This window comes from Odontesthes bonariensis, chromosome 1 (assembly GCF_027942865.1).
Source record: "Odontesthes bonariensis isolate fOdoBon6 chromosome 1, fOdoBon6.hap1, whole genome shotgun sequence".
NCBI lineage: Eukaryota > Metazoa > Chordata > Actinopteri > Atheriniformes > Atherinopsidae > Odontesthes > Odontesthes bonariensis.
The window spans coordinates 41,305,774-41,327,198 of NC_134506.1; the positions used below are offsets into that span (position 1 = coordinate 41,305,774).

The following is a 21,425-nucleotide window of genomic DNA, read 5'->3' on the forward strand; positions in this document are numbered from 1 at the left end:
GTTTAAGATTAAGATCAGATTGATTGTCATGTAGATACAGGAAGTAGAGACTGTAAATACTGGGTTGGCATGACATATGTGAAACCAAACAGATACAGCTGTTTCACATTCCTGGCAGATGAAAAAAAAAGCCTTTTGTTCTCTCACAAGGAAGTTAATATTCAGTTGGAGCTTCCTGTAAAGTGACAAACTTCTGGAATGTCATTTAACATAGAACACCCAGAATTAAAGGTAGGGTAGGAGATCCTGGATTTTGAGTCCAGCGAAGCTCCATTTTGAAAATACACAGGTAAAAAGTCCCAACCCTTTTCTTCACTTTCCCCCCGAAGGCACGCCTCTAGAGTACATGAACGCGCACGAGCACGAAGGTGCACGAGCGCTGTTCTGACAGCAAGCATCGATCGTTGCCGTATTTAGTATTTAGTATATGCTAACTATACGTTTAATAATGCTAGGTGCTAGCCAAGCTGGCTCTAGTTTAGCTTCCTGCCAAGCTTCTGGACGCGTAATTCGTTCACGGAGCAGGGTACGCGCACAGGGGGAAGGAGGGGGAGGGAGGAGCAGATTGCAGTTTGATAGACGGCATCAGAATCCAATCATTGTGAACGGTCCGTTCAGTATGATTGGATAGTGTTTTTCCTAGATTGTACGTTCTAGAGGCCACTGAAACTTTTCATATTTGTGTCAAAACTTTTAATTAATTGGTTGCAATGGGGGTGTGAAGCGTATTTCAAGCAATATGTAAAAAAATGTTCCAGAAAAAGATCCCCTACCCTGCCTTTAAATAGGATATTTCTCATTTAACTTCTTATATTGATTTATAATGATGTTTAATGATATCTCCAGGTGAATACATTTAAAAGAGTAGTGTTTTTATTGTTGAGTCTTAATTAATCATAGTTTTAAAGTCCTCTTGTACTTTTCTTCTATAAATGTAAAAAATAAATAATATGAATTGCAAAAACTACAACTATTTCAAGGTGATTTTTGTGCTGATTCTCTCTGACTTCAGGTGCATTTATAAGTAGGCCTGCATCATGTGGCCGCAGTAGCCCATCTTCTTACCTAATTCTCTGGTTCTCATTTACTTTTTTTTTTTTTTTTATATGGCTAAATTCCTCTTAACAGGTCTAAGTGTTAACTTTCTACACGAGATGCTAATCTTTTCTTTTCACATTTAGAAATGAAATATTTGCACTCATTAATAGTTAAATGCTGTTTGTATATAGTGTATCATTGTCCGTACAAACTCATTATTTTCTTAATTTATATTTCTATTATTAATATCCCTTGTGTGTGTATATATCTCACAGAGCTCTTATGGCTCTCTTGTTATCCATACTTATCTTATATCTTATCTTATCTTGTCTTATAAGAAAGTAATATATTATGCAGTGTGTAATAACAGCATTTTATTGGGGTAATAATGAAAAAATCTGAATACATCCCTCAGATAAGTAATTGTGTCTTTGATTTGATTTCCTTCCTGGAATATTACTGCTCAGTTTTTCAACACATATGTTATGTAAATAACATAAATGATTGACAGCTGTCGTGTACAGACTGACGCAAAGCTTCAGCCACACCTTCTGTGAGTTGTACATAAATAACGAGGAGCTGAGCACCTGTTGCATCTGGCATCAAACTCCTTGAACAACAGGTAACTCCTCTCTCATCTTATCTCTCATCTAATTTCTCATATCTTCAACGCTTACTGACCAGATTTGATCTTAATTTCTGACCACTGTTCAGATTTTTGCTTTTCCAGGTCTGACGTTGTTCTACAGAGGGCCGCCATCATGACCCCAGTTCTCCTCCTCCTCCTCTTCCTCTCGATGACGGCTGTTCCTCTGGTAAGTTAGTGAGAACGACGCAGGCTGCTTTTCAGCTTTATTTTAACAAACTTGCTTTGATTTTTTTTTTAATACCTCTGAGAGGATTCTGATGGTTTCCAAGCCTTTAGGATTCAGGAGAATTTAAAACCCATTATACAGATGTCTGGTTTTCACTTGACAGCAACAAAAATACCTGCTTAAAATGTCATAAAACAATTGAAAATGTTGTAAAAAATGTGGAAATGTATGCATTTGTTTTGCAGAGTGCACAGTCTGACAGTGGAAATGAAATCGGTGAGTTGAATAATAAATGATTTCCAGATCCTGAACTCAACATAATAAGTTTGGATACTTTAATCTCCATGTGTCTGTATCTTGTTTTCCTCAGATGAATCCACGAGCGCCTCTGAAATCATCTCAAAAGCCAATGCTGACATAAGTAAGACAAAAATCTCCCTTAATCTGACTTCTCTGGAGAAAATATAAGCATCTGTGAGGAGAAGAAAAAAGAGATGCAGCTGATTGAAGAGCAGAAAAAACGAAACAGTTGATTAATAGAAAAGAAACTGTCAGCTACTATGATTCTGTGTTTATTATTTAAGAGTTGTGTTGAGGAATAACTCCAAATATTTGCCTGTGTTTTCTTAAATATGATAGATTATTAATGAAATTGTCGTAAAACATTAGTAGTAAAAAATTACTACTAAAATTAAGTTTCCTGCAGCCGTAAGTGTTTTCTTTTGTCTTGTGAAACTTGTAACCTTGTGTAAACTTGTGTGTGTGTTTTTGTCGTGTTGCAGAGACACACTTGATGTATGACGACATCGCCCCGTCCAGAAGCAGGAATGCAGTCCCGTGCACAGCCTCAGGCTGCAAGTGGCCTAAAGAAGGAGGCTATGTCTACGTGCCCATCACCATCTCCCCTTCCTACTGTGAGTGGCTCTGACATTTATCTGACAGACAATCATATTGTGATTGTAAGACTTGTCTCATCAGCCTCCTGTTTTTCCCTGCAGCCACTTCCGAGCGCAACATCATCATCGACGGCCTGCTCTCCTTCCACCGGTCCACCTGCATCCGCTTCCACTGGAGGAATCCCGGGCATCGCGATTACCTCAACTTCTTCTCTGGAACTGGGTGGGAACTTAGTCTCTTCTTCCTTCCCTGCATATATCTGACAGCTTTTGCTGCATTAACACGATTGTTACACATCTATGAGTAAGAAAGCTTCAAGAGTCTTCAAAAAATAAAAGAAATGAGAAACTTCCGAAAGAAATCAGACGTGTAATTCTAAAGTAAAATCTTAGCCTGTATATTCATCAGGTCGATCAGGAAAAAGGGTTTTAGTAAAGCAGAAGTATGAGGAAGCTTCAGATCTACTTTCCAGATCTTAAAAACAACAGTGATAACATTTTACTTACATCCAGCACACTTGTTACTTGCAGTGGAAAAAAATGCCCCTCCAAAAATAAGTAAGACAAACAGCAAATACAAGATGTTTTTGCTTGAAATAAGCAAAAAAAAAATCTGCCAATGGAACTAGTGAAAATTGGCTTGTCAAGATTTCTTGAAATAAGATGTGATATTTGGGACTCTTGAGATAAAAGTGATCTTGAAATTGGCTTAAAAACCTCTTCAAATGAAAAAAAAAGAAGCTTGTTTCATATAAAATCCGACTCAAAACAATTTGTTTACAAGACTTTTTCATTTAACAAGATATTCCAGATGTATTGTATTAAAACCAGTCCCTATATCTGGCTGAAAGTGTACTTGTTAGGCAGTTGTGTCTTATATTAAGTGTAATGAGATATTTTGACTAGAAATGAGACAAATATACTTGGTAAGACTTAAAATTTTTCCAGTGTAGATCTACTTTCCATGTCTTAAAAACAACAGTGATAACATTTTCCTTGCATCCAGCACACTTGTTACTTGTTATTTCACCTTTTTTAACACCTGAAGGAGCATAGCAGGTGGATCACTGGATCTGAACCACTGGGCTGCAGATTGTCCATTTGACCAGCAGACTTTACTTTAAAGTAACAATGGCGAACCAAAATAAATCCGAAATGTCCATTTTCAAGGTGTTGGTCTTACCTGGGCCGTCAGGGCGGACCTCAGGATGTGTCCTTGAGGAGAAACGGCTGTTTGTACCGGTCCACGGTGCAGCACGAGGTCCTCCACGCTCTGGGCTTCCACCACGAGCAGGTTCGCTCTGACAGAGACCAATACGTCCGGATCCTCACCCAGAACATTCTCCCAGGTAAACAAGCACGCAAGCACACAAGCTTTGCTTTTCCTTTGGATTTTCACCTCTACTCTCAGAATAAAATATTTTTACACAATAATAAGATGACAGTAACCTTAATAACCTCGTAGGATTCCAGTTGAAAAAACCCAATACAAACAGCGACACAAAACCAAACATTTATAGGCATGGTTGGCCTGACCGATATCGCTGTACCGATATTGAACGGGCAGAACCAGACATGAAGGCATCTGATTGTTTTTTTTGTCCTTGGCCCGAGGAGCTTGGATTGGTCAGCTTATTGTCAGTCCTGCAGCTGCCACAGAGGTCTGATTACTTTCAGCCCTTTTTCTAAATACATCATGTATAGATTACTCTCAGCATAGACGGACCAGGATTACCAACCATGCCTTTAAGTGTTATTTTCATAAACATTTTTTTTAATTATGATACTTTGTGTGCACAGGAACAGAACACAACTTTGTAAAGGCTAACACTAACAACCTGGGGACTCCATATGACTTCAACTCGGTCATGCATTACAGCAGGTGAGTCTCTGGGTGTGAGTTGGTGCACGTGTGCACAGGTCGTCTGAGAGTCTCAGCTTTGTGTGTCGGCTGCAGACGCAGAATGAAAGCAGGCCTACACGTTGCTGCTGGTTTGTCCAGAAACAAAAGGAATCATACTGCAAAGGTTGCAGCTTCAGGGATTTATTGGAATCAGTGCATAGCTCAATAAATGTGTTTGTGCCTTCTTTAAGATTGGCCTTCTCCAGAAACGGGCAACCGACAATCGTTGCCAAATCAAATCCTAACCTGAGCTTTGGAAATGCCAGAGAAATGAGCGCCAACGACATCGCCCGTGTCAACAGGCTCTACGGATGCTGTGAGTACAAAATAAACCCCGTAATATAGTATTATATAGGTCGTATATTTCATTGAGGAGTTCTGTTGTTAAAAACTCAGCTATTACTCTCATATTAATGAGGTTTTATGTCTTTTTACCCCGACTAGAACATGGTGACATAAGGTGGTCGGCCTGCAGGTATCTCAGCTCGTCAGCTTTACATCAAAGGTCCAGATTTTGTCTCCTGCAAGAATATCATCTCAAAGGGCCAAAAAAAGCTGCTCATTCATGCTTTTGTGTGAGCTGTTTTTTCTGTAGAATAAAAGCAATTAATTGGCATTTCCAGGAGATAAAAAGCCACTTTTGAAAGCATCGTGACTTCTGTGGATCTTTCTGCTGAGGTCCGACCTTGTGCTTGTATTCTTGGGGGGTATTTCAGCCTTCTTTCAGCATCTGTAATCTGATTGTATACATTTGCTCATCTCTGCATTGCTTTGTTTTAGTGATGGCAGTGAATGCATCTTGCCGGCTTGTGAAATGAATTAAGTAGGTGCGAATAACACAAACTATCAGTGGTGGATGAGACTTTTCTCTTACTCTCATGTCAAACTAGAAACACACAGAACATTAACTCATCCAATATTAGTCAGTACTTGTTGTAAATGTTCAGCAATAATTGATAACTTGGCAGAGTCTTGCTTTTTTGGGGAGGTGTATAATTTCCAGATCTACTATATCTGTAATCAATGACTTTGTAATAGCCTCTGCAATAAAAAATAAAATCATACGGTGACATAAGATGGCAGTACTGGTCCATTATTTTACAGGATTGTGCAGCATGATACAGGTTGTCAGTGGGAGTGTTTGTTGATGGATATGAGCAGTAACACCATGACTGCTCAAAGGCTCCCTGAAGTAAACTAATGACACATACATGCAGCAGTTTAAGCTATATTCTGTGCTAAGTTACAGTCAAACATTTCACTGATTTCATTCTCCTCGTGAATTATATCACAAGATATATCAGCTCTTATAATCTGTGGTTTCCTGAGATGTGTCGCTCATGAACAGCACGAGTAACTGAGGATAAAAATGGATGCCAGTGATATTTAAAGAAAACTGAAAGGTGCATTCGATGTGTAACTTAAAGTCAAGCTCTATGCTTCAGCTGAGGATGTTCTTCACTGGCAAACAAAGAAGCCAATCAAATACCACAAAAAGGTAGCAACAAAAGTTGCCACATTTCTCAGACAGCTGACAGCTGATTGTCAGCCGCAGAGCCGGTTCTGACCATGGGGCCCTAGGCAAAAATATGCCAGGGGGCTCCCATAATTAAAGTCATCCAGTCACCGCCCACCCCACACCCCCCAACCGAAGACCACAGAGACAAAATTTGTCTGACTCAAATCAAGTTTAATGTGCAAACAATTAACAATGGCTCAGTTTTCATATGCTGCGTACTGTCCGTTAAGGCTGAAGGCCATTCTGCTGCATCATTGGGAGGAGCACAGACTGTTGCTAGATGTTCTGGTTCTGCACTAGCATCTGATCCTGTCTGAATTTCCTCTGACAATGGTGGCTGTACTGAACATGTGACTGCCTCATCAGCTGCATCTGGCTCATCTGTGCCTGTTCTACCTGAACATTGTGCTGCCCTCCACTGGCTGACTGACTGGAGTCTGTGCTGGTCAGAAACTTAAGCATAGCGCCTGTAAAATATAAATAAGGCTTCAATTAATTTAGCTCCATCAAATTGGTTGCATTTTAAATTTACCGTATTTCCTCAGTTTATAGCCTGCCCCCTAATAGTAGCTTGCCTCTTTTAGTAACCTGGTCTAAAACAGTTTTAAATAAATTAATAGCCTATGTTAAGAAATTCATATGTAAAATTAATTAATATGCTATATAGCATTGGTTATTATGAATATTGTGATACATTATTGTGACTAATGTGTTTACTATTTACTAATGTGTTTATTATATTGTGATTCACCTTCGTAATGCCACAAGTTTCATACATTCACCAAGAGGTCTGCATTTATTAGTCTGTGGGCTATCCAAGCAAAAACCACGCCCCCTTGCTATTGTTAACATGTCAGTCAAATAATTGATACAAGGTTGAGCTCCACATTACATTGCCATATCGCTCTGTCCACGTAATTCTATTGATGCACTGAAAACCTAGCTGTAGTATCCCCCTTTCGTTGCCAATAGACCCAGGTCGTAATTTGACATAATTATTACTATTATTATATTATTAGAATAGTATTACTATTTATTTAGACCTGCAGTCGGCACAAACAGTGTCGAATATCGCGAGATGCACTTCCAATGCGCAGCGAGAAGGGACACACCTCTCGGTTAAAGCCGCATATTCCTCTCATCTCCCGCTAATGACAGGAATATGCACACTTCTTTTGTCTTCATTTACTTTTGTACTTAGTATAATACAAGCTCTTCTACAAACATCCCGACCACTGTCACCCTCCAGGTGTTGCTTACTTTATCACCCTGCCGTTGCCATGCACCCCTGCCTAACGATGGTAAACAAACTTGCAGCAAGAAATATTTACCCCGCGTCTCATTCAGAAAAACCTCCACTTCCTCAATATATGTCCCCTACAGAAACAAATACTTCCAATGTGTACTTAGCAAATTAATGAATGTATGTTTTTTTCTTCTTCTTGAAACCGTTCCCAAGATCCGCGATTGTTAGACAGTCTTCCTCAGTGGTGTAGTCTACCTTTTTGAGGTGGGTATACTGTATAGTTGGCCAGTCATAGGCCCGTGGTACCAAACTAGGGGTCGGGACTCGGGACCCCTCGGGACCAATAGTAGCCCCTTAATGCACGCCGTACCTCCAGTGGTGCGCTGTAATAGTCATTGAAAAGTTAAGTACCATAGTACTACAATACTAGGACATAACACAGGGCTTTTAATAATGCACTACGACTTGGTCATTGCCATTCTGGTAACAGCACATTTATAATGCTGTCTTAACGTGTTAAGGGACAAACATGTTTGTGGGGTCGCAGCTTTGCACTTACCTGCCCCTTGCATGCATGAGGGACAGCATAAACTCACTTTGATTGTGTGGACTGTGTGCTGTCTATCTCAGTGGCAATGGGACTCCCTGTGACACTTAATCTTTGTACTCATCCCTCATAGAGCGAGACCTAACAGAGTGATTGTTTTAAAGCAGCAGAACACCATCACATCTTGAGACAGGTTGTTTATATATATACATACATACACAAGGGCTGTCAGAATGAATTAATTGTAATATATATATATGTGTATTACATTCGTTTATATATGTAATATACATAAAAAAGAAAAATATATATACACACACATCCATTTTAGTTTTCCACCTTCCACTCCTGTAGGGGGCGCTGTTGTGCGTTAGAGAATCACCGCTTTCAACTAATACAAAGAAGAAGAGTTTCTATGGGACGTTATTGTCAAACAACTGATAGTGAATCGCTGGGAGATTGACTGACTGCCGCAATTTCCGAATGAATGCTATTCTGAAGTGTTGTCGTTGTATTGTTAAATTATAACAAGGCTTCCATGAGAAGTGGTAGTTGATGAAACGTGGCTGTGCTATTCTAAATGTTGAAAAACGAATTTTAGGTGGGTATACTGAGCATTTTAGGTGGGTATACGGAAATCCACCAAAAAAAAAGGTGGGTATACGCCGTATACCTGCGTTCAACGTAGACTACACCACTGGTCTTCCTCAGTTAACAGTTCTCACGGTTCTCACTCCTGTCCCATACGAAATTAGCCACAGAAGGGCAATTGTCAATGGGTAGCATAACCAAAAAGAGAGGGGTTATGCCTTGCTTACCTGACTGCTGTTCTCGTTGCTCATTTTCAATGATTTTCTTTTTTCGTTCCCAGAGGGAATATGTCGTTTCATATTCCTACCTATCGCTACCACACTCTGCTGCTGCAAGAACGGAATCAATCAATAATCAATTCGCGGGTTTTTTTTTTTTTTTTTTTAACTGTCAACGGGTCGCGGGGGGCCTAAAGGCTGATTCATACTCGGCGCAAACGCGCAACTGTTCTGGCTCGAGAACCATTAATGACGTCATCGAAAGCGCCAGCCCCTTCACAGTTCCTTCAGCTCATAAGCGCAGTTTGCGCCGAGAATGCGTCACATTTGCAGTTCTCTCCAGACCAGCGAGCGTCACTGTTGAGGAAACAAGCTGAAAAGCATTAGAAGAAAGCATACACAATGCCACCTGTGGTGTCACGTCAGCAGAGGCTGGCACATCTGATGCGGAATGAATTTACTCTGGGTGTAGAACTGTATATGTATCTCAGAGCTAAGCGGCTGCAGCAAAAACAGAAGAGATGGTGGATTGTTCGTCCTTTGCAACAAGACGAACTTTGTCAAACGTTGTCCCAGTGTAACTTCATAGACGTGTCGTACAGATGTTTGTAGAGGCGCACCCTCTCGGTCACCGCGGTCTCTGCAGTGTTCATTTTTTCTTTTTCTTGGTCAGCTGTTTCCGGTTGAGCACGCGCGAAGTCAGAAAAAAAGTTGTGTGCGCGCCCTTGCGCCGCGCGAGGATTTTCTAACTTGCGACGGGGGGCGTGGCGGAATTTTGGGTCACGTGACCGTTTGCGCCATTTGCGACCAGCTAGTATGAGCGAGGTTGCGCCGAGTATGAATCAGCCTTAACGCACAGAGCGTAGTGCGCGTATTGGGCGCGCCGGCTCTGCAAACGCAGCACTAAAAAGTGGAATGTTTGTGGAATGTGGAATGTTTTGGCTGACTCAGCCGGGGCGCTCCTTCGCGTGCGACCCAGCAGCCTGCGTCTCTATCTTTTAATGTTTTGAACTGCTTAAACGGACTCTTTTAAACTTAATTTCGCGTATGAATGTGTACTGTCAGTGATTTTCAGCCATGCAAATTTTGGGAACTCTCTTGGAGCTCTTTGTGCTCTTCCTCTCGGTATCGTTGTATCGTTGTTACTGTTCCCCTACCTGTTGGGAAGCAGGTGGACTTGGAATTACCGGGAGAGCATACAGCAGAGAGTTTCTCCCCTCGTTGCGGACTTCAATCTCCGGGATTATCCCTGATACCATCCCGAGGGCACTGCAGTATAAACCGCCGGCCCCGAGGCCTCGGAAAAGAGGAAAGAGAGGCGGCCTACGCTTGAGACTCAAAACTTTTCGGTTGGATAATCGCTGCAAGTTACCACCGCTTCCCACTATACTGCTATCAAATGTGCAATCCATCCGCAACAAGACTGACGAACTGGAATTATGGACTAAGACCAGAGGGGAGATCAGGGAGTCATGTTTACTCGCTTTCACGGAATCATGGCTCACCGGCCAAGATCGAGACGAGGATCTGTCAATAACTGGGTTTGGAAGCCAGGTCATCGGAGACGACAGGGAAAAGCAGAGGAGGAGGGGTGTGTTTTTATATCAATGAGCGGTATTGCAACATCATCACGGTCAGGGAAAAAATCTGTACCGCCGACATAGAACTGCTTTCCATCTCACTCCCCCCCTTCTACCTTCCACGTGAGTTCCAACAACTTTTTTATACATTGGTATAGATTCACCCACGCGCTAATGCAGCAGCTGCTGCTCAGCTGATTGCAGACACCACGCACAAACTGGACGAAATTTGCCCCGACGCACCTAAATTCATTTTGGGGGATTTTAACCACTGTGATTTGAGTAGGACTATGAGAACTTATGAGCAATATGTGACTTGCGCTACAACACAGAAAATTACCTCTATTGATCTGTGTTATGGGTCAGTAAGGGGGGCTTACAGCTCCATACCCATGCCGTCCTTGGGAGCTTCCTACCACAACAGCGTCTACCTCGCGCCAGTGTACAAACCTTCTTTTAGACGCGTAGAACATGAGGAGAGAACGGTGAAAGTCTGGTCAGAGGACAGTATCTCCTCACTTCAAGCATGTTTTGAGTGCACGGACTGGGAGTGCTTTCAGGAGGGGTCTGAGAACATTGATGAACTTGCAGACACTGTATCATCATACGTCACATTCTGTGTGGACATGGTTATCCCCACTAAGACAACTGTCACTTTTCCGAACAATAAACCATGGGTGACGAAAGAACTTAAATCTGTCATTAACAAGAAAAAGAGGACTTTCTACACTGGGGACATTTGGGAGATTAAAGCAGTGTCCAAAGAAGTAAAAAATGAGATCAGGAAAGCTAAAATGAAATATAGAAGGAAAGTAGAAGAACAATACAGTGGGGGGGGGGATATTAGAGCCGCCTGGCGAGGAATTAAGTCAATGGCATCATTAAACCAACAAGCTGAAAGGAGAATGCCTATTACTGTTCAAGGGGTTGAGTCATGTGATCTTCCTAATGCTTTTAATTTATTTTACTCACGTTTTGAATCATCTGACTTCTCTGATAAAATGTTGAGGAACACTCTGGTTCATAATAATGACCTAATGATATCTCAGGAACGAGTAACATCCCTGTTTAAGAAGGTCAATATTAGGAAGGCTGCTGGTCCTGATGCTGTTTGTGGGCGCACATTACGCTTCTGTGCAGACCAACTAAGTGGAGTATTCACCTGCCTCTTCAATATGTGTGCAAAAGAAGGCCATATTCCCCAGATATGGAAGAGCTCCACCATAATTCCACTAGCCAAACTAAATAAACCCAAGGAGTTGAAAGATTTTAGACCAGTAGCTCTTACGTCCTTGGTGATGAAAAATTTTGAAAAAATCCTTAAAGCTGAAATTATGTCCTTGGTCACTGGAAAACTGGATCCATTACAGTTTGCTTATCAAACTGGTAGAAGTGTGGATGACGCTAGTGCTGGGCGGTATGACCAAAAATACATATCACGGTATTTTTTCACGGTATCACGGTTTCACGGTATATCACGGTATTTTTTTTTTCATGCATAATTAGGTGTTCACAGCATTTTCTACAGATTGAGAACAGAAATAAAAATGAAAATTCTTCAAAATTATTCCTTCGTTAATAATTGGTCACACAGAACTTTATTGTATTAATATCCACATCTTCATTGTAAACAAATGAATAACATAGCTAATTACACTGGTCGGACTGTTCAGCTCTGTTTCAGACTGATACCTCCGGTTCAGGCTGCTCCTCATCCTCAACACGCACGTCTCTTTTTCAATCGCGGAAAATATTTTTCAATACTCATCTGGATTGAAGCAGCAAACATTCAGTGTAAGAGTTTAAAAAAACGACTTTATTTGATTCACAGCTGCTAGTGTTTAGACCTCGACAACCCAACCCAATGCAAGTGCTTGTTACCACCTCGCACCCAGATAGTAAACATGCGTGTTTAGAAGCGCAACACTGAAAAGGGTCCCGTCTCAAACAATGTCGCGCGACGCAGCGTTCCCCCCGTTGTGTAATCAAATACACCGGTATGGCGGTATATTAAAAATTCATATCATAACGAAATTATAAACCGGTATTCGGTGTGAACCGGTATACCGCCCAGCACTAGATGACGCAAAACTTTTTATTTTAGATACAGTATACAAACACTTGGAGAAGCCTGGGTCCCATGTTAGGCTTTTATTTGCAGATTTTTCTTCTGCTTTTAACAAAATGCAGCCACATATCCTGATCGAGAGACTAACAAATGATTTTTAGGTACCGAATCAACTATTGCTGCTACTTTTAAATTTTTTAACAGATAGAACACAGAGAGTTTTCGTAAATGGTCAGTTGTCCCAACCTATTACTTCAAATACTGGCTCGCCGCAAGGATGTGTACTCTCTCCCTTGTTATTTATTTTGTACACAGATAGCTGTAGGTCTTCCCAACAAGGAAGCCACCTAGTCAAGTTTTCAGATGACACTGCACTGTTATCTTTATTCCAAGGTCCACATTCCAGTCATGGGCTAGCGTTGACATCATTTGTGAAGTGGTGTGACAATAATCTTTTAGATTTAAATGTAGCCAAAACAAAAGAGCTCATAATTGATTTCAGGAGGGCAAAGGCAGAACCAATAGCAAGTGTCATACATGGGGGGATGTGGAAATCGTTGATTCTTACAAGTACTTAGGTACAATATTTGACAGTGAGCTCAAGTTTCATGTAAACACTGAGACAATTGTCAAAAAGGGACAACAGAGATTCATCTGATGAGGAAGCTTAACTCCTTCAGTGTCTCTAAAACCATTTTACGTAACTTTTATCAGTCTTTTATTGAGAGTCTTTTAACTTTTTCTTTTTTATGTTGGTACAATAGCCTATCAGTCAAAGACAACAACAGTCTCAGCAGCATTGTTAACACTTCATCAAAGATTATTGGAACACAGCTAAACAGTCCGAGTGCTCTGTTTAACAAACAGGCAGTCCAAAAGGCTAAAAGTATCATCAGTCAGCCTGATCATGTTTAAGGTGGTGAGTTTCCATTAATGCCCTCTGGGAGGCGCTATTATTCTGTCAGGACAAAAACAAAAAGGTATTTTGGATCCTTCATTCCTACAACCATTAGATTATTAAATAAGGTGTAGGGATAGAGTATATTACTGACAATTTGATTTACTGAGCGCTGTTCATCACTGACAGGACAGGGTGTTTGACTGTATGTGTGTGTTAAGATATATATGTTTTATCTATCTATTTTTCTTATTTATACTTTAATGTTGATTGATGGAGACTGGGACTGCAAACCTAATTGCCCACTGATGGGATAAATAAAGTTTTCTGAATCTGAATCTGAATCAGTAGCCACGATTCATGTTCTTTAAAATCTCAATTTAAGTTGCCCTGCTGCAGCGTTGCAGAATGTGAACGCAGGTTCAGTCACATGAAAAAGAAAGTTTAACTAGTAAAACACAATTTGATTCTTACGAGGTCTCAAAATTACAATGGAAAAAATGTCCCTCCAAAAATAAGTAAAAAAAACAACAAATAAAAGACGTTTTTGCTTGAAATAAGCAAAATAAATCTGCCAATGGAACTAGTGAAAATCGGCTTGTCAAGATTTCTTGAAATAAGATGTGATATTTGGGACTATTGAGATAAAAGTGATCTTGAAATTAGCTTAAAAACCTCTTCAAATGTAAAAAAAAAAGCTTGTTTCATATGAAATCAGACTCAAAACAATTTGTTTTCCAGACTTTTTCATTTAACAAGATATTCCAGATGTATTGTATTAAAACAAGTCCCTATATCTGGCTGAAATAGTACTTGTTAGGCAGTTGTGTCTTATATTAAGTGTAATGAGATATTTTGACTAGAAATGAGACACATATACTCGGTAAGACTTTGATTTTTTCCAGTCTAAGTGTAGATAAAAAAAACAACATATTTGTTAAATGAACAACGCAGGCATCTCTCTGGTTTATAGAGGATTCACGGTCGACTCAGTGACTGCATCGTAACCAGGTCAAGTGACTGCAAAACAGGCCCAAATCTTCACAATCAGTATGAATGTTTTCACTATCTGCGATGGAACCGTGCGTCTCTGTAGGCGCTTATCTCCATAAATGTCTCCATTAAAGAAACAAAAGAAAAATGAGTAATCCTCAGCTATGAGCCACGATGGAAAAGATGACACAACGGGACAGATAAAGTCCCCCAGAGTGAGAATTGTTCTTTATTTCCTGTATTTCTGCTCTTCAGGGAAGTCGTGTCATCTTGTGTTTCCTCATTCTCTTCTAAAAGTGTTTCCTCATTACTCTCATCTTCGGAACTGACAAAGTGAAAACAAAATGTTTTCGGTTTTGACAGACACATGACAAAGAAATGCACAAAAAAAAAAGATTTAGTTAATCTTTAATGTTAAATACAAAGCAGTTAAAGAGACATAAGTGGGCTATTAATTCCTTACATTCAAACCTGAGTTCTTGGTCCTTGTGAAGTGTCATTTTCAGTTCTTCGGAGTCAGCGGTCTGCTTCACACTTCCAAAAACAAAACAAAATGTTTTGTTTCACACCATAGATTTCATAGATCATAAGCTATATAAAAGCATTTGAACTGCTAAGTAATTAAACTCAGATTCACAGTGTTAATTCCACTATTTGATCTTGTGTTACATGTAGAAATGGATATACTGTGAAAACTAAGACAAATCTTTTTTTTTTTTATTATAACCTTTATTTAACCAGGAAGATCCCATTGGGATCAAGAACCTCTTTTTCAAGGGAGACCTGGCCAAGATAGGCAGCAGCAAATACAAAACAGTTACAAACACAGACGAATGAAAGAAAAAGTATAGAATTTACAAGCAGATTATGAAAAACAAGTACACGTAGTGGAGTCAGCCTCAAGTGTTCTCAGTTTGGATTCAAAGAGATTAACTCTGTTAGTTTCCAGTCATTCTGCAACACATTCCAGGCTGGAGCTGCAGAGCAGCCAGAAGCCTTTTTACCCAGTTCTGTACGGGCATGTGGAACAGAAAGCAACATGTAAGGACCAGCACCTCTCTGTGCAATTAAGGAACACATATAGGAAGGCAGAAGACCAAGTAATGCCTTATATATATGAAAGTATACCAATGACTTAACTAATCTTTGTTAATTCATTTAAAAAAAAAAAACTTCATCAAGATCAAACTATCAAGATCAACTCTATATGTTTGGATGTTCTGATGTTACATGATATCAGACTTATGGTATTTAATGGTATTGTTCTTTGGAACAAGTTCTTTGTTCTTCCTTTGAAGGAAGTGTTGTGAAATGATATTTATATGCTGTAAATGAAGGTACTTAGTTACAAAAAAGTGGTCATCACTGTAATTTCCAAGAAGAATTATGAATAGGTCTTAATAGACCATTTGAATATGACTAAGAAGGCCAGCTCTGTCTTGGGTTTTCCCCCTTGACTCAGTGAAGGTGGTGGGAGAGAGGAGGATGATAACAAAACTATCATCAAAGATGGACAGTGTCTCCCACCCACATGCAGGACACCATCAGTGCACCAAGCAGCTCCTTCAGCCACAGACTCCCTCACCCTCAGGGTGTGAAGGAAAGATATGGCAGGTCCTTCCTTCCTGCTGCTGTCAGACTGCTTAACAATCACCCAAACACTGTGAGATAAGATCAAATGTGCAATAATTAACGTGCAATAACCACTATTCCACTGTGCCATTCACCAGCCCGTGTACAACTGCTGCTATTGTTGATGCTATCTGCTTTCTATTGTTTTTCTTTTGTCTTTATCTTTCTCCTGGGCTAAGGATCTTTCTTTCTGCTGTAACAATGTGAATTTCCCCATTGTGGGATAATAAAGGGAATCTAATCTCATATAATCTAATCTAAAGTTTGCATTAAGTGATCCATAATAATGTATCATCTTGTCACTCCTTGCATGCCTTCATTCCATCATGTAAAACAACCAAAAAAAAGCCCTTTTTGCTTCAAAACTTTTCATTTTGTGTAAATTTACTTTTTTTTCTGTTGTTACTTAAATGTAATCGGATAGGAAAGAAGAAGAAGAAAAAAGTGGATGAATCAGTGGCTGTGGGCGCTGTTTCAGGGAACAGATTTGGGAAATGGAAGATTAAAAAGGCAATCTAAGAGAGTCTAAATGATTCTGGGAAGACAAAGGCAGAAAACAAGAATAAACATTCCTGTGGCTTTTACCAGATGTAAATCTATGATAAAGAACAGGTCTTTGGAGAGATGTCGAAGTTTATAGTTTTCTCCTTGACATGTGATTCAGTCTCCATTATATATGCATTATATAGCTATGGAAACAGGGTTTGATCTGATCTAGTTTCTCCTGAAATCTACATCATCTCCTTTGTTTTGTTAACATTCAAGATGAGATGATTGTTCCCACACCATGCCACAAAGCGGTCCACCAGCTCTCTGTACTCAGCTTCTTGTCCATCTCTGATACACCTGACAACTGCAGTGTCATCTGAATATTTCTGTAGATGACAGGAGTCTGACTTGTACTGGAAGTCTGAAGTGTACAGAGTGAAAAGGAATGGTGAGAGTACTGTCCCCTGTGGTGCTCCTGTGCTGCTGATCACCTGGTTAGACACACAATTCTTCAGTCTGACAAACTGTGGTCTGTTTGTCAGGTAGTCATTAATCCAGGTGATTGTTGAGGCCTCCACCTGAGTCTTCTGGAGTTTCAGACAAAGCAGATCAGGCTGGATTGTGTTAAATGCACTGGAGAAATCAAAGAACATGATCCTCACAGTGCTGCCTGCTTTGTCCAGATGACAGTGGGTTTTTTGAAGCAGGTGTATGATAGCGTCTTCAACTCCAACTCCAATTCCATGGCGATAAGCAAACTGCATGGGGTCCTGATATGTGCTGGTCCATGTCCAGCACATATGTCCAGGTGGGTCAACAGGAGTCTCTCCAGGACCTTCATGATGTGGGATGTCAGGGCAACAGGTCTGTAGTCATTGATGTCTGAAGGGTGAGTTTTCTTTGGTACCGGAACCAGACAGGATGTCTTCCACAACAGTGGTACCTTCTCGTGGGTCAAGCTAAGGTTGAAAAGGTGTTGCAGAATCCCACAGAGCTGCTCTGCACAGGCCATCAGGACTCGGGGGCTGACACCATCTGGACCTGCAGCCTTGTTCCGGTTCAGTCTCTCCAACTGCCTCTTCACCTGACTTCTAGAAACAGAAAAGTGGGAGGGGGAGGCAAAGGGGACAGCAGCATCTCCTGATTGGGTTGAAGACAAACTAGTGGAAGCAGAAGAATCCATGACTGAGGTGGAGGTGGAGATGTTACAGGAAAGCTGTGGGTCAGAGGAGGGTGGGATGTCTCTTTGGCTGGGAACAGGGGGGGGAGGATGGTGAGCTTGTTCCTGAACTGAACCTGTTGAAGAATGTGTTCAGCTCATTTGCTCTGTCCAGACTTCCATCCATCCGATCCTCCCTCTGCTTGAGGCCTATGATCTTCTTCATTCCTGACCACACATCTCTGATATTGTTCCTCTGCAGTTTACTCTCAAGCTTCTTTCTATACACCTCCTTGCTCTCTCTGATCTTGACTTTGAGCTGCTTCTGTATACTCATCAGTAACTCCCTGTCTCGCTCCCTAAAGGCTCTTTTTTTCTTGTTCAATAGTTCCTTTAGCTCACTGGTGATCCAGGGTTTGTTATTAGGGAAGCATCTCACTGTTCTGGTGGGGATGGTGTTGTCCACACAGAAGTTTATATAGTCAGTCACACACTCAGTCATGGCATTAATGTCCTCTCCATGTGGCTTACAAAGAGAAATCCAATCGGTTGCATCAAAACAACCCTGTAAGGCTTCTTCAGCTTCTTGTGACCACTTTCTAACAGTCCTTTTTGTGACAGGTAGTCTCTGGACAAGGGGTTTATATGCTGAACAGAGAAAAACAAGGTTGTGATCCGATTTACCCAGGGGAGGTCTTGATTTGGAAATGTATGAATCCTTGACATTTGTGTAAAACAAATCCAATGTCTTGTTTTCTCTGGTAGAACAGCTGACAAACTGTTGAAAAGTTGGCAGTGTAGCAGAGAGTGAGGCATGATTAAAATCACCAGATATTGCCACAAAAGAATTGGGGTGCTGTGTCTATATCTTAGGAACAACGGAACTGATGACATCACATGCAGTGTCGCAGCTGAGGGTGGAATGTAAACAGCCACCAAAACAACACTGGTGAACTCTATTGGCAAATAATATGGACGAAAACGTACTGCCAATAGTTCAATGTCAGGACTGCAGAGACGACTCTTCACAGTAACATGTCCTGGGTGACACCATCTGTTGTTGACAAGCACTGCCAATCCACCCCCTTTCCTTTCCTGCTACTCTTTAAATCTCGATCTGCTCGTACAGTCAGGAAGCCCGGCAGAGAGAAGCTGGAGTTGGGGATATGATCCTGCAGCCATGTCTCAGTAAAACACATAATGCTACATTCCCGATATTCTTGCTGAGTCCTTGTCAAGGCTAGAAGTTCATCCAACTTGTTAGCTAACGATCTTACATTGCCCATGATGACGGATGGCAGAGATGGTTTGAACTTCTTCTTTCTTTCTCTCCTCTTTGCTCCTGCTCTGCATCCATGACGCCTTCTTTTCAATTCCAGTGGGATTTCTGGCTTCAGTTGTCGAATTATTTCTGCTTTTCCAATGTTAATCAGCTGCTCCCTGTTGTAAACCACCCTGTTGCTATGGTTATGCATCATAACAAAAGATCAAAATATACAAAAGTATTGGGAAAAATCAATCCAGCTGCACAGCATCCAAGGCAGGAAAGAACAGTTGTCCAAAAAATGCAATTTCTTCCAAGAAAAAACAGGAATGAAATTTAGAAAAAAGAAAAAATCTCAATGTGAGGTACAGAGCTACTCCAACGAGCTGCCACCCTCAGTGTTTTATTTGACATTTTGCACTGGATGTTCGTTGATATTACTCCGCCAAGAAAATAGTGCGAGCATGAACGAGATACCCCAATAAAACAGGACAGAAGCAACTTTTCGTCACGAAATTTGATATGGATTACCATTGCACACCAGTAACCACTCCGGTGACTTGATTATTTTGAAAACGGACGTTTATTGTGCTTTTACGGACCTTTCTAGACATGTGCATTACTTGCCATTCTGAAGCAGGTTGAGAAGAAGCAAAATTAGGCAAATACCGGAGACAGCAGTAAACAACAAAAAAGCGGTGAGGGGGGTTCTAAAACATTGCAGACGACTCAGAAGAGAGGCTTAATGTTGAAAAAACCGCAGTTCTCCTTTAATATGACATACTGAGGTAGAAACGCAGCAGGTTGGGGATGAGAGAAAGAAGAGAAAAACAGTGCAAAAGAGTAGAAGTGTGAGATAGAAAGAAATCCCAAAACAAACCCAAATAGACTCAACAACCATAACCACAACCACAACCACAAGAGCAACAACCACAACAACAGCAGCAACAACAACAACAGAAGCAGCAACAACCACAACAACAAAAGCAGCAGCAGCAGCAACAACAACAACAACAACAACAACAACAACAACGAAAAAGGATATGGAGGTGATGAGGGGGTGAAATGTTCACAGCCATAAAGCAGTGACCTACCTCTGTGCGGCTATGTGTATTATGTATACTAGTGTTACCTATATATGCATAGTTCTAAGTTTTATTTCAAGCCAGTATGCGTAAGTGTTAGTGTTTACTGTTCAGTGTGGTTACCTGACAAGATGTTATATCGGCGGAGAAAGTAATATGCTTAATAAAGCCAGGGGGTGATGTATGGGTCAGTTAAATGCTGTTTGTATATAGTGTATCATTGTCCGTACATACTCATTATGTTCTTAATTTAGATTATTATTAAACTCCCTTGTCTATCTATCTATCTATATATATATATATCTCACAGAGCTCTTATTGCTCTCTTGTTATCCATACTTATCTTTTATTTTATCTTTTCTTGTCTTGTCTTATCTTTTATCTTACCTTATAAGAAACTAATGTAGTATGCAGTGTGTAATAACAGCATTTTTTCAATTCAATTCAATTCAGTTTATTTTTATAGCGCCAAATACAACAAATGTCATCTCAAGGCACTTAAATAATAAAGTCCAATTCAAGCCAGTTGGAATTCAATTCATTGTAATCATAATTATTTTCAAAATAATCCAATTCATTCATATAGAGCCAATTCAAAAACAATTTCCTAGCTAAGGAAACCAACAGATTGCACCGAAACTTGTCTTCAGTCCAACCTCCCGTCCTGAGCGTGCCTGAGGCGACTGTGGAGAGAAACGAATCCTTTTTACAGGAAGAAACCTCTGGCAGAACCACACTCAGGAAGGGTGGCCATCCGCCTCCATCAGCTGGGGTTTGAGAAGAGAGAAAAGAGGGGAAAACCCACTAACGCCATTCAAAGGATACATAAGCTGCATCTATAAAAGAATATTAGCAGAAAATCTAAATAAATCTACAGCTTTTATAGCCTTTCATGTAAAAGTGCAATGCTTACATACATATCTGTGTACTTCAAGAGTTTAAGATTAAGATCAGATTGATTGTCATGTAGATACAGGAAGTAGAGACTGTAAATACTGGGTTGGCATGACATATGTGAAACCAAACAGATACAGCTGTTTCACATTCCTGGCAGATAAAAAAAAAAAGCCTTTTGTTCTCTCACAAGGAAGTTAATATTCAGTTGGAGCTTCCAGTAAAGTGACAAACTTCTGGAATGTCATTTAACATAGAACACCCAGAATTAAAGGTAGGGTAGGAGATCCTGCTTTTGAGTCCAGCGAAGCTGCATTTTGAAAATACACAGGTAAAAAGTCCCAACCCTTTTCTTCACTTTCCCCCCGAAGGCACGCCTCTAGAGTACATGAACGCGCACGAGCACGAAGGTGCACGAGCGCTGTTCTGACAGCAAGCATCGATCGTTGCCGTATTTAGTATTTAGTATATGCTAACTATACGTTTAATAATGCTAGGTGCTAGCCAAGCTGGCTCTAGTTTAGCTTCCTGCCAAGCTTCTGGACGCGTAATTCGTTCACGGAGCAGGGTACGCGCACAGGGGGAAGGAG

At 40.6% G+C, this 21,425-nt stretch overlaps 1 protein-coding gene across 2 annotated transcripts; it reads left to right on the forward strand.

Moving 5' to 3' along the window:
- Positions 1-1,600: 1,600 nt before the first annotated feature.
- LOC142385684 (high choriolytic enzyme 1-like) lies at positions 1,601-5,717 on the forward strand. Of its 2 annotated transcripts, none has more exons than XM_075472413.1 (10): positions 1,601-1,660; positions 1,753-1,853; positions 2,099-2,129; positions 2,224-2,274; positions 2,636-2,767; positions 2,852-2,972; positions 3,920-4,098; positions 4,550-4,631; positions 4,844-4,968; positions 5,097-5,717. In XM_075472413.1, coding segments are annotated over exons 2-10 (777 nt in total). In that variant the 5' UTR covers positions 1,601-1,660; positions 1,753-1,799; the 3' UTR covers positions 5,099-5,717. The 2 variants fall into 2 exon arrangements, with proteins under 2 accessions (XP_075328528.1, XP_075328533.1); XM_075472418.1 differs by having other exon boundaries at positions 1,769-1,853.
- The last annotated feature ends 15,708 nt before the right edge of the window (positions 5,718-21,425 follow it).